Source organism: Diceros bicornis, chromosome 12 (genome assembly GCF_020826845.1).
Source record: "Diceros bicornis minor isolate mBicDic1 chromosome 12, mDicBic1.mat.cur, whole genome shotgun sequence".
Taxonomy (NCBI): Eukaryota; Metazoa; Chordata; class Mammalia; order Perissodactyla; family Rhinocerotidae; genus Diceros; species Diceros bicornis.
The window spans coordinates 15,848,290-15,861,686 of NC_080751.1; the positions used below are offsets into that span (position 1 = coordinate 15,848,290).

Genomic DNA, 13,397 nt, shown 5'->3' on the forward strand with positions numbered 1-13,397 from the left:
GTGAGTATTATTCACATCTCTATCCTTATGTAGTTTCCCTGAAGCTCCTACGTTGTTCTGAAATATTCTGAGAGAGGATTATAAGTTTGCAGCCATAATTGTGTGTGTTTAATTTCCGAGCATTTCTTGGAGTTGTTGCTGGATGTATTTCAATGTAATGATGTGTGCATGACAGTTTTATCTTCTTGATGTCATATTCTCTCTCTCTCTCTCTTTCACACACACACACGTACACTTGAAATATCCCTGTCTCATTGAATATTGTCTTGAATTCTACCTCATCTTGTATTAATATTTCTATTCCTGTTTTGTTTATTTTCTTTGTAAATCATTGCCTACAGCTTTAGATCAGAGTGACATTTAATTTCTGTGTCATTTTGTATTATATGTCTGTTGTAGAAAAAATTTAGCTGAATTCTACTTTTTTACCCAGTTTGAGCAATTCTGTCTTTAATAATAAAGGGAATCCATTCATATTTATTCTGCAGCTGGTTGTTGTGACCACTTATCCCAGCCATCAAGTGGTTGGTTTGTTAGTTTGTTTATTAAGCTTTATTATTGTTTCCATTTCTTTTCCTGATTTGTACTAAAGTGATTGTTTTCATTGGTCCTTTTGGTTTCTTAAGTAGTTTGAAAGGGGAGCATCCTAATTCTCTCTAATTATCATTCGTCTGTAATATTTTACAGAAAGGTTCCGTTATGTTTACCTTATCCATATCAATAATTGAATAATAAATATGACCTCCTCAACCCTACCCACAAAGGAAGAGACTTTTAGCATTCTATTTTACTCTGCTCTCTACTATTTCACCCACACACCTGCCAAGATTTTGGAAATAATTTGGAATCTCATCAGGTTTTTGAATCCTTGCTTAACACCTGTATTAAACCTCACAATTATTTAGGCTTTATGTGTGTGTGTTTCCTATGTTTGGCTAGAATACTTCTTTGAATAATACTCAGAATGTGTGGGCAATACATTTTCTGAGTCCTTGCATATCTGGAAATGTCTTTTTTTCCCTCGTACATGAACAATAGTTGGCCAGATTCTCTTTTCCTTTATAGGTAACCTCTTCCCTCCCGTTAGGATCCTTTCGTGTTTTTCTCTTTACCTTTGGAGTTCTTCAGAAATATCCTCAGGATTAAAAAAAAATCTTCTCCGTATATTTTGTAAAATTATACAAGTACTTCATGAATATATGCTTTGGAATTCAAAAATACAACCAAGAATGTTTTAAAGAATATTTTAAAAGTTATACAAGTAATACCTGAATATATCCTCTCAGCTCAGAATTAAAACAATACAAAAAAAAGTAAAAGTTCCTCTGACAACCCTCAACCCTAAATCTGCTCCCGGAAGTAACCTCTGTTAGAAGTTTGGTGTGAAATTTCAGGTTTTTTTCTAGACATTTACATACGTATGAATCATCATATAAACCTTTTTTTTTGTTTTGTACTTTTTTCATTAAAAATATAACAATATAGGGGCTGGCCTGGTGGCATAAGTGGTTAAGTGCGCGCACTCCGCTGCGGTCGGCCCGGTGTTTGCAGGTTTGGATCCTGGGCGTGCACCAACGCACCGCTTAGTAAGCCATGCTGTGGCGGCATCCCATATAAAGCAGAGGAAGATGGGCACGGATGTTAGCTCTGGGCCACTCTTCCTCAAGAAAAAGGGGGAGGATTAGCATCGGATGTTAGCTCAGGGCTAGTCCTCCTCACACACACACACACACACAAAATATATATATATACATATGTATATATAACAATATACTTATTTATCTACAATTAGCTTATTACACTTGGATTTTGCTTACATAAAGACCTGCTTCATTCATTCGTTTTTCCTGCTGAGTAGTATTCTCTCCCCTAGTGAGGCATTTAGGTTGTTTCTGATTATTTGTTATTAAAATAACCGTGCTGTGGAAAATCCTTGTAAAGCTCTTTTTGCACAAGTATGAGGACTTCTCAAAGGCCCAGTCTAGAAAGTGAATTTGCTCCATAAATGTCTATGCACATTTAAATTTTTCATAGCAATTGCCAAATTTCCTTCAGAAAGTCGATATTTCACACAACTTTGTAACTCTGGTATTCACATTTTTAGTGTTTTTTGCCAATCTGATAGGAGAAGAATAACATCTCATTATAGTTTTAATTTTTATTTCCCTGAACACCAAAAAGATTGTGCTTCTCTTCATCTATTTATTGGCCATTTATATTTCCTCTTCTGTGAATTACCTCTTCACCTCCTTTGTCCATGCTTCCACTGGCTGTATTCTCCTAATTGATTGTAAGAGTTCTTTATATATTTTGGATACTAATCCTTTGAATTATATATATTGCAAATCTCTTCTCCCAGCTACTTTCCCTTTACTCTCTGGTGTCTTTGTTGTAGAAAAGTTTAAAATATTGGTGTTTTTAAATATAATGATCTTTCCTTGGATTGACTTTGAGTCTTGTCTCTACTTCCCACCTCCATCTCCTTTATTAAAACAACTGGATTTGTGAGAGTTGTGTCGAGGAATCGGCTCTTGGGTGTATTTATCAGTTCTTCTGTTCTCGTTTTCTAATTTGTTCATTTCTGCTTTTGTTTTTGTTTTATCCTTTTTTCCTCTTTTCTTTGGTTTGTTTGTGGTTGGTTTTTTTACTTTTTGCCTTGAATGCTTAATTAATTTATTCTCATTCTTTCTTTCTAATAAAAGTGGTTACGGCTGTGAATTTGCTTCTGAGTATATCCAATACCTGGCTTTATCTAACATGTTTTCATATTTAGTGATCTATGTTTTTATCCTCTAATTAAGTTTGAAACTATAGTTTTGAATCCTCTTTAATTGATTAGATAGAAGAACACATTTTAAATCCCAAGTGGTTGGGTTTTAAAAAATGTATTCTTTTGTTATTATTTTCTAGTTTATCTATTTTTAGAGAGAGTGACCTCTACAGTTCTGCCATTTGCAACGTCTGGTGGTTGTGTTTGTGGCATAGTATATGATTATATCAGTTAGGATTAGGACTATCTGCATATAAAAAAATTCAAAGTAACAGTGGCTTAAACGGAATAATTTATTGCTCTCTCATGGCAAAGAAGTTTAGTGATAGTTAGATCCCCATAATACTGTCAGGAACCCAGACTTCCATTTTTCTACACCATTCTCAGTGCTGGTTTCTATCATCAGAATCACATCATAACCCAACATGGCTGTTGGAGTTCCAGCCATCACATCCACATTACTGGGAGGAGAAAGGAGGGAGGAGTAAAGGGATGTACCTCCAAACTGAGTCAATTCCCTTTAAGAGCCTTCTTCGAAGTCTTACAACTGCTGTTAGATTAGAATAGAATTCAGCTGGAAAAATAGTCAATCCCCAATTATAGGGATTCTGTTAGTAAGAAACAAGGGAAGAATGGTTAATAGGTAGGCAAACAAGAATCTGCCATAATAATTTTTATAAATATTCCATCAATGCTTGAAAAAACAAAGGTATATCATTTAGCAGTATCTTCTCTTTGCCAAACCAGAGAAGCTGAATTTTGGACTCGTTTCCCCATAAGAGGCCAAGTAGACCCTTGCAGAATTAATGGCTACCATCAAATAGGATGAACTAGCTAACCCAGGGGATGCCAGCACCATCTCTAGTCCACAAGATGTTATTGAGGACACTCCATAATTTCCTACTCTCCTCTTCCTACCCAAGACAAGTCAGTCATTTCAGGGTCATGAGGGCCTTGTAGGCGTCCTGGGAACTTAGGTGCTGATGTACTCCATTGCCGTTCAGGGGTCCACTGCTGAAGCAGATGCTGTGAATGTCCTTTCAGGCCCAATCGTCTCCCAGCCTGGGGCAGACAGACATCCCTCCGTGAATAAATGTGTGGGGTATGAGAATAGGATGGCCTGGCCTCTGAGGTCCTGTACAGACACTTGATTGAGGAGAATGGGCAGCATGACCTGGGACATCTCCCAGCAGATGTCAGTGGCAGCCAGAGCCAAAATGACAACGCTCACCTAGCCCCGCTTCCTAGCCGCCAATATTCATATCCCAGGATTCAGAACAGCTGGCCCAGAGGCCAGGTCCTGAGAGGAGCCGTTGACCGTGGAGAACCTGTAGCCGTCCGTCTTGGCACTTCGATGTGGATAAGCAACGTGAGGACTCGTCAGTCCCATCCCTCCCCAGCTCCTGCCTGGTCTCGTCTGGAGGAGCACTGTGGCTTTTCTGGCACTTCCACCCGAGGCCTGGCTCCCTCAGCCACATCAGCTCCCCTATGGCCCCGCTGTTGCCCGGTAGCCCTCAACATCTCAGCAAACACTTGGTCTGAAGGGGAGTGAGGGTTCCAGTCCACACCTTAGGGAAGCCCCTGGTGTGATAGAATGCGCAAGAAATATACACATGCAGGAGCCACTAAAATGCTTACCAAAATAGAAATGGGTTGCCAGCGAATGTGCTAGGAACTGGGTCCCTGAGTGATAAAGGGAAGGGGAGAGGAAGGCTGGCAGGTGCCTCGACTGAGATGCTTCTGGAAGCAACATCCAAATTGCCTCCTGCCCAGGTGAGCATCCCTGCTTGACCCCCACGCTGTTCCCGCCTCGCCTGAGAGTAACCCCACCCCCACCCTGCTCACTCCCTGAGCTGAGGAGGAACGAGCTGGTTTTCTCCCAGAGGCTGCTGCCAGTTTAGTCAGCACATTTCACAGATCCACTGGCACCCATGTAGCGTCTTATTTTAAGCTTAACATTTGAAGATGGGAACTTTTCCCCCTTTGGTGTGTGGCAAAGAGATCCTGATTTATACATAAGCGTGGCGGCTAAGCCAGGGCATGGAGGCTGTTCCCGAGGTTAGTGCAGTTCACAGCTCCCCATCTTCGGGTTCTTTTCTGCAAGAACCCCACCAACAGTAGTTGCTTCTTATAGTCGGCAGCTTTATTCCCAGGTTTCCACTAGGAGGTGTGCGGCACCATCCTTTCCGTGCACGTGTGGCTGGGGAGAGGCAGGGCTGGTGTTCCGGCCCCCATGCTGTCCTCTCTACATTTCCCCAACTGCCAGCCTGTGCCCTGCAACCGTGGCCACCGTAACGCTTCAGATGCCAGGAACTGGGTTTCTTTCGTGGGTCTGAGGTTCTCCTAGGTGGCACCAGTGCCTCCCTCTTTAGTCCTGAGCTCCCGTGACACTGCTGTCCTCCCCCCCTCCCCTATCATTCTGGAGCTCTCAAAACTCAAGGCCCCCATCCCCGCTATCCAGCTGGGAGACTGAGGAGGGCAGACCTGGATCATCCAGTCAGGGAGTCCAGTGGCCTTGGCTTAATGACGTCCACACCAGATTTCTGTCTTGGGACATTCAGAGCTTGAACTCTATTCCGAATCCTCTCATTTTAACACTACAGATGATCACATGGACTTAGAAACCCTATTTCTCAGACGGTGCTGATGTGGGTCACTTCATCTCTGGGGAGACGGGGGTGGACCACAGAGGGTTCATGTCACATGAAGATTTGGCTGTGTCCCAGGGCCTTTCTGACATCTCTCAACCCTCCTCATCCCAGACCCTGCTTTTTCACACCTTTAAATCCCAATCCCAGTTTTTCTGCTGGCCTACCTCCACTGTAACTGGACCCATTCATTTTGGCCTAGTTACACCATACAAGAGGTGTTGCTCAGTTAAGCTGGAATTGACCAGTCAGGGACAAACATTCATTTGACAAAAGATATTTCCTTCAACTGGTTGAGATCCTTTAAATAGCAGCCCTCCTAATGCACTGAAGTGTTACTTTTCAGATCATTAGCCACGTAAATCAGAAGATGGAGACAAAGTGGAAGGAAAAAAACCCAGCAAATTGTTGAGTACTGGGCCATGGCAGGTCTTTTGAAAATGAAGAGGAGCATGTGAGAGTTGAGTGAGTCAGTGTGGAGGAAAGGGGTATGATGCCAAAGGCCTGGTGCTTTACCAGCGAGGACTCCCAGGTACGTGAGGAGTGAACGTCATGTGGTCTCACCCCCCTGAAGCTTCTGGAAGCGCTAGAGGAAGACAGACTTTGAACAGATACTTACTACTGAGATGACTCCTGCAGAGAAGGCAGGCAGTGTGTGGGGGGAGCATATGACAGGACCTAACCTCATCTTGAGGGTCAGGGAAGGCTTCCTGGAGGAAGTGACAACTAAGCTGAAACCTGGAGGATGAGGAGGGATTAGCCAAGTAGAGACAGGGTGGAGGGTGAGCAGGACAGTTATTGTTGCCAAGCAGGATAATTCTGTACCCTGTCTTCTTCCCCTGACTTCAGTGTCACCACCCAGTTGTTTTGACACACCCCCTGCTTCCTCTCCAGATTTTCCATACTTTTACAAAATCTTCTCTCTCCCATCACTTGAGTCAGTTTTGTATGGGCGGCAGCCAAGGGGGTGGGGTTTGCTCAGTTCTCTCTCTCTTTCTGAGGCCCAATATCACAGAACACAGAATTGTGACCAGTGGCCCTGCTCCCCGGTCCTTGTCTTCAGCTGTTCGCGTCCTACTTCTGGCTAAGCAGGCTGGGATATATGGTGGCTCCACTCTCCCACATGGAGACCTCATCTCTCTGCAGAGGTTAGAACACTCTGAAGGAGGAGGCCTGAAGTGAAGATGTGATTTTTCTTGTAAGTTGGTTGCCATACGGGTGCCATTGACCCCATTCCTGATTCTGTCCTGAGACGAGGCTCAAGCACAGACTTCCCTTCTTCCTGGACTGGCCAGGGCGGTCCCAGAGTTGGGCTAATGGTCCAAGTGGAGTAGGTTGATAAGCTAGGCTGCTCAGGAACCAACATCACTAGTGAAGACATAATTCAAGGTACATTCGTAATGGTACAGAATTTTGGACCAGGAAGGACAGCATATTCACTCTTCATATGTGTAATCCCTGTATTAATCAGCTATTGCTACTCTAGTGCTGTGTAACAAACATCCACAAAATTTCAGTGGCAGCCATAATGCCAGCATTATGGCTGGCATTTATTCTTGGGGATCTGTGGTTGCTTGGGGTTTGACTGGTCTAGACTGGGCTTGACTGAGGCAGTTCTGCCTCTCACTGCAGGTCTCGCTGGGGTCAACTGGGAGTCAGCTGAGCCAGGCTAGACTCTGCTCTCCATGTCTCTCGTCCTGCTTGGACCAGGACACTAGTCGGGGCTTGGTCTCCTCATGGCAGTGTTAGAAGCACAAGAGGGCCAGCAGAAACACGTGAGGCCTCTGAAGCCTGGGCTGAGAACTGACACACTGCCACCTCCTCCCATGTGCCATTGGCCTGTGCAAGTCATACGGTCAAGCAACACCAAGGGCGTGGAAATACGTTCCTCCCATGGCAAGGGTATGGATGCAGGGAGGAGTGAAGAATCAGGACCAAAATCTCAATCTGCTCCCCTCTCCAAAGGCCAACACCCCCATGCATTTCAGGCTTTAATAAAAGGAGTAAGGAAGAGATGAGTGATGGTGGTCATTGTCACAATCCATCGTAGCTCTCTTCTCTGACCAAGAATTAATTGATGTTCCTGATAGTGAATTAGCGATGTTCTTCCAGTGTGTAGTGTGGGCCCAGCTTTGTGCTGAGTGCTTTGGGGGACTCTACCTTCAGGAGCTCACTGTCCTTTGAGGGATAAGGCTTGCGTTCAAAGACAAGATGGGGGACGAGATGATGCTTGGTTGTGTAATGCAGACTGTGGAGTTCAGAGAAAGGAGAGACCAGCAAAGACTAGAAAAGAACAAGATAGGAGGAGAGGAGCAATACTAACACCCAGCACCTAGTGAGCACTTGCTGCATGCCAGACACTCTGCCAAATTCTTTCCATGCCTTCCTTCCTCTCACCCCATCCAGAGAGGTACCAGAGTCATCCGCATTTAACAACGGAGGCGCAAAGAGCTCAAGTACCTTGCCTGTGGTCACACAGCTGGTAAATACTAGAACCAGGGTTTGAGCCCTGCTCTTCCTGCGTTCAGAGCCTGAGTGATAATCACCAGGGCCCATGGCCGGCCACCCTAGGGGAAGGGGAACAGCAAAGATAGATGTGCGAAGAGGACAGCTGCCGGGGGCGGGAGCTGTGGAGGGGACCTCAGTCATGGTATGAACTATAAATGGGAGCAAAGATAGGATGTGCAATTTGGCCAAGGTCCTGCAGCAAGATAGGGTGGAGGCTGGGCTGGAAATTCTGGCTGTTGGCTCTCCTTCCACTTTCCCTGGTACCAGCCACATTCTGGGCTCTCTCCACTCGTCTGCGCGGCCACGCCTGAAGCATTTCCCTCTTGGAAGAGGTGCAATCCACTGGCATTGAAGCCGGGTGGACTGGCTCCCTCTCCATCCATCTCTTTCCTCCTTTCCCCTGCCATGTTCTGGAAAGGGCAGCGTGAGGGAATGTGGGCAGGTTGTACCAGAGATATACATCTGAGAACTGAAGGAACATTTATTTTTAATTTAGACTTAAAAAGAAAAAAGGAAGTTATAAAATATCTGCTCTTGCTCCTGGGATTGTGCAGATGGTGCTGCGTGTTGCCTAATAGGGAATGGGGCTGGCACCTGCCTGCTCCTGGCCCCGCCAGCCTGACTGCAGGACCTGGAAGGCAGGATCCCTGTTCCCCTGGCCTCGGCCTGCAATGGCTCCCTTGGGCCCGTTTGGGCAATGCAACATGGTGTTCTGCTGCCTTCTAACCTCACCCTCCCTGGACTCCCATCTGCTGATTTCCCAAACCTCCTTCTTCAATGAGACCAGTCTCTTGGCACCTCTTCCTGCTCTGGTGAGCACACACGTGCACGTGCACACACATACACACAGGCGCGCGTGCGCACCTCAGCTCCATCTTTCCTCCTCCTTCAGCAGATAACCAGAGCACGCTGACCTCTCCCTTCCTGAGCTCCTGTTTAGATGTTAGAATTTACCAACTTTACACACACCCTAGGACCTCATGAGACCATCTTGTCATTTTCACACCCAGGTGTCATAGAGGACATTCTTCTACATTTTCCTGTTCAGTCTTTGTGTTTACTGTGGTTAGGTGCTATATATTCCTCTCTTCCAACATTCTCCACTGGGAGCAGCATGGAACTTGGTGCATAGAAGATGCTCGAAATGGGCATGGCGTGTGCTCTTCCTTTGTGCTCAGGGGGTGAGCTGGAGAAAGAGCCCCTAAAATCAGAGCCAGGGCCCTCAAGCCAGGAGACCTCTTTCTCTAGCTTGCTATGAAGACTTGGGCAGATCACTGAATTTCTCTAAGCCTCAGTTTCCCCATTTGCAAAATGTAGAAAGTAATCTCTATTTTGTCTGAGCCCCAGAGTTATAATAAGGATCACGGTAAGTGATATGAAGGGAAATTCTTAGCAAAGTCAATCAATCAATCAATCAATCTCTTTAAGAAAGCATAGGGGTCCAAGGTGCCTGGCATGGACATCAGGCCCGTGTTAGGGCAGGAGGTTGGGACAGGAGTCTGGTCGGGGTTGGCCAACAAGGTGAAAAGCTCATTGGTTACAAGCTGTGTGTGTGTGTGTGTGTGTGTGTGTGTATGTGTGTGTGTGTTTAAACTGGGTACTAGTTTAGTTTAGGGCTGTGGTTTGTTCTGGAAAAGAACTGATATTATATTTAAAAAATGCGTGCCATAAGAAAAAACGGGTGAAGATGAAAATGAGACGAAAGGAAGTTTAGGGAAGGAAAGATAAGATGAAGCCAGGAGTGAAGTTTGGGTGGAAAATACCTGCAGTGACTTCCATACACTTGGCAAATGTGGGCCGTGGAGATCTGGCCTGAGCTTCTTGACAGTCAGTGCAAAGAGGGACACAGTTAAATGCCCAGTGTCTGGAAGACTGATGCAAACCAGATGTTTGGAAGTATAAATTTCTGACCCTGAGACCAGAAAAATTTCCCCCTATAGGATTCATAAAGGGAACCCTGTGACGTAATGAGCAGTGAATGTCCTGGGCAAGAGCTGGTAGATACAGTGAGTCCCGTGGGGCTGTATCTTATGACGCTCCTGGTGGCCCAAGCCCATTTCAGGGGGTGCAGTGGGGTGGAGGGGGAGGGGATAATGTCGTTCATAACACTCTCATGTTATGTAAACCAGCAGATCGTGGGGAATGATATGCTCCCAACAGTGGAGAGCAACTTTCGTTCCTCAGGCTTTGGGAGGCAGTCAGACACGCACGTGAGGACACATACGTGCAGGTGTGCACACACACGCACACACTCGCTGGCTCACGCTCCCCAGTCCCAGCTTCAGGCCTCTCTAGGTTCAGCTTCCTTCTATGGTCTGGCCCCTGACTGGGGGATGACTAGGAGGAGGTCCTGGGTCCCCCAATACTTCTCAGCAAGGGCTAGGGGGGTTCCCTTCACAAGGGGGCTATCTCTATTGACTTTACACCTACTACTTGGAACCTGAGAATAGAATGTTAAACTGAGATAGGACTTCCACAGTCAACTCCTTCACTCTATAGGTAAGAAAGCCAGAACCCCAAAGGGGATTGTCTTCTGCTGGAGGTCACACAGGGACAGAGCTGAGGCTAAGACCCAGGGTCTCCTGATTCTCACTCCAGTGTCCTAAGCTGTACTTGCAAAGAAAAATCGAATTGCGATCTCATTTTTGGGAGAAAATCTCATAGGATAATTCCTTATTGGAGCTATGGGATGGCGTCACATTATATAATTTTATTCAAACTGATATGGGCCAATAAATATAAATGTGTGTGTGTGTGTTTGCTGTTTTAAAACATTTTAATGTTTAAAACATGATTTACTAATGCTGCTGAGGATGTCTAGAATTTGATTTACTACATAGAATTGAATGTTTATACTTGTTCCTGACAGAAATTCTTGCCAAAGAGCCATTTTATCTACAGGAATAATAAATAAGTCAATATGTGGATGGTTGTGCACATTTCTTCCATATGCAGCGGTACGTGGTAGATGTTATTTGGCACACAAGCACTCAGAAGGTGAACTTGAGAGACACACATGGGTCCCTGAAGGCCAAGGTTTGGCCAGTGTCAAGATCAGACAACTAATCTTGACTTAAACCAGAAAAACAAAGTCAGAGAGTCTAGGTCTCAGGTAATATTTGAGCTTTGGGAATAATGGATCCACACCTATGTAGCTATACTTAACCATGTGAGTGTATTTGTTCATTCATTCATTCATTCATTCACTCATTTAACAAATATTTATTAGACACCTGTGTTTTGTTCAATAGCTTAAACATGGTGTAGGCTTTGCTTCATGGGGGCTCCGAGATAACAGATATAAATTCCCCCAACTTATATTCGTAAAGCAGTTAAGGCTTTTGAAATGATTATTTAATCCTTACAAAAATCCTGTTGGATGGCCATGGTGTGAAGGAGCCGGTTAGCTGAGTGAAAGTGAAGGTGTTCCTTTTGTTTGCTTGTTTGTTTTTATTGTTCCCTTGCCCACTGATTATGGGAACAACATATGTCCACTGTTAAAAAGAATACAGAAATATTCAACAAGAATGTGAGAGAGTACTGTGTAACCCGACCTCCAGAGACAGCTACGGGCTGTGCTACAGGTTTTTTCATGCTTGGAGACATAGCTATGTATGTGTGTTTGTGTATGTGGATATATATGATGAGATTTTTTTTCTTCAAAAAAATGGGATTATGCTGTAATATAATTCTGCACCTGGGTTTCTTTTCATCGCACATCATCTCGCTGTGGGCCGCAGTTTGTATGTACACATCGTCCTCAGCAGTGTGTGCAGATCCAGCTCTGTGGCACGTCATTTTTCGTTGCAAAAGTGTAGGGTGTTTCTTTGCCTTCTTCAGCCTCTCCTCTCTCTCTCGTAGGTGGTCGGTCTTCTCTTGCCCAACCAGACACTGGCGTCCACTGTCTTCTGGCAGGTAACAGTCTCCTGGCAAACAGGGGCTCCTGAAGGGAGGGCCCGACAAGTGCTGGGTACAACTCCCTGCCCCAGTGTCTCCTCTCCCGTCAAGGCCCCTCGGGGAAAGTCACCCCACTTCCCACCTCTCCCCAACCCAGAAGCCACTGGGGGAAACCCCAGGACTTGGGGCTCTGCTAAGCAGGTCCCCAGCAGCCCACATCTAAGGCCATTATGTGTCACTCTAACCTTTGCATGGAGGTGGTGAGGGCTTGGGCTGGTGCCCCCGCCTGGATGGCTCGTTGGTGGCCGCCCACTCTGCCCCTTGGCTGCTTGTGCCGTGGCCAGTGACTTCAAGGCCCATAGCCTCATTTTGACATCAGCCTTACCCAGATCTATGAGGATGATAAATCTACTCCCGACCCCAAGGTAGTGAGGTAGATGAAGAAGCATCACGGCCTCTGGTCTCTGCTCTTGCAGAGAGTCCTGGTTGTGGCTCTCTGAAAACAACTGAAGCTCTGTGTGCATGTCTGTGCAGAGAAGGAGAGGCAGGAAGAAAAACCTGTCTGTCTTTGGGAGAAAATGTCAGTCTTCCCTGGACAAAACTCCAAGTGTCCGTGTCTGGGCGCTGCGGGTGGTGCAGGACGCTGGGCTGGATATTTTTGAAAGAGGTTCAGGGCTGTCAATCATTCCAGGGGCCTAAATGTCCACCTTCTGTCCAGTAAGTAATATAATAAGGATGATGTGGCAAAGGCACAGGGCCCGTTTGGGGCAGTGAATGCCATAATTCCCGGGAGAGGTACTGTCTCTGGATCAGGATGGACTGCGGGGTAGGCAGGACCAGCGTCCTGGTTTGCCAGGTACTGAGGGCGTTCCCAGAACTGGGGACTTTCAGTGCTAAAATTGGCACAGTCCTGGGCAAACTGGGATGGTTGGTCATGCTAACTTGTGGGATGGGTGGCACCCCCATGAGCTAGAGACCCACATCTTTCTGGAGGGGCGTGGCCTCCCCAGCCCAGGCCTGGCTTCCAGGCAGGTGACCACGCCTTCCCTGACTTCTCCTCTCCCCCATTGCCTTTCAGTGGCTGAACCAGAGCCACAACGCTTGTGTCAACTATGCAAACCGTAATGCTACCAAGGTGAGCACCACAGACCACCACCACCCAGTGGTGGGGTTCAGGCTGGGGTGACCCTCATCCTCCCTACAGTGTGGCATGCCACCACTGGGGGCTGCCTCCTCTGGGTTAAGCATTGCCCCCTCTAGGCACCTTATTTAAACTGCCAACGCTTCAGGTGGGGCCCCGCTGGGGAGGGGCTGTTCACACAAAGTGAAGAAGGCCCGTAAAATTGGAGTGTGGTGGGGGCGGTGAAAGGCATTTTCTCTGCTGGCTTCAGAATTCTCCTTGGGCAGCTCTTATACCTGGATCTTGGGTGAGGACAGGATCAGCCACGTGGGGAGTGAATTCCCCTAAAGCTTCCTCCAGGCTTGCCTGGAAGCTGCCTTGGTGCCCCTAGACTGTTGGCTGCAAAGCTGAAGGGCTGCTCTTGAGGGATGAGGGGTCTGAGAGGACTGGCACC

The 13,397-nt window shown here is 46.3% G+C and overlaps 1 protein-coding gene across 4 annotated transcripts in view; it reads left to right on the forward strand.

Annotated features, from left to right (window-relative positions):
* Positions 1–13,397, forward strand: part of SFXN5 (sideroflexin 5) — a 112,993-nt gene that overhangs the window by 46,298 nt on the left and 53,298 nt on the right. For all 4 annotated transcript variants that reach the window (XM_058550954.1, XM_058550953.1, XM_058550951.1 and 1 more), the window contains exons 7-8: positions 11,788–11,841; positions 12,902–12,958. In XM_058550954.1, coding sequence (XP_058406937.1) covers positions 11,788–11,841; positions 12,902–12,958 — 111 coding nt within the window. The remainder of the gene's footprint in view (positions 1–11,787; positions 11,842–12,901; positions 12,959–13,397) is intronic.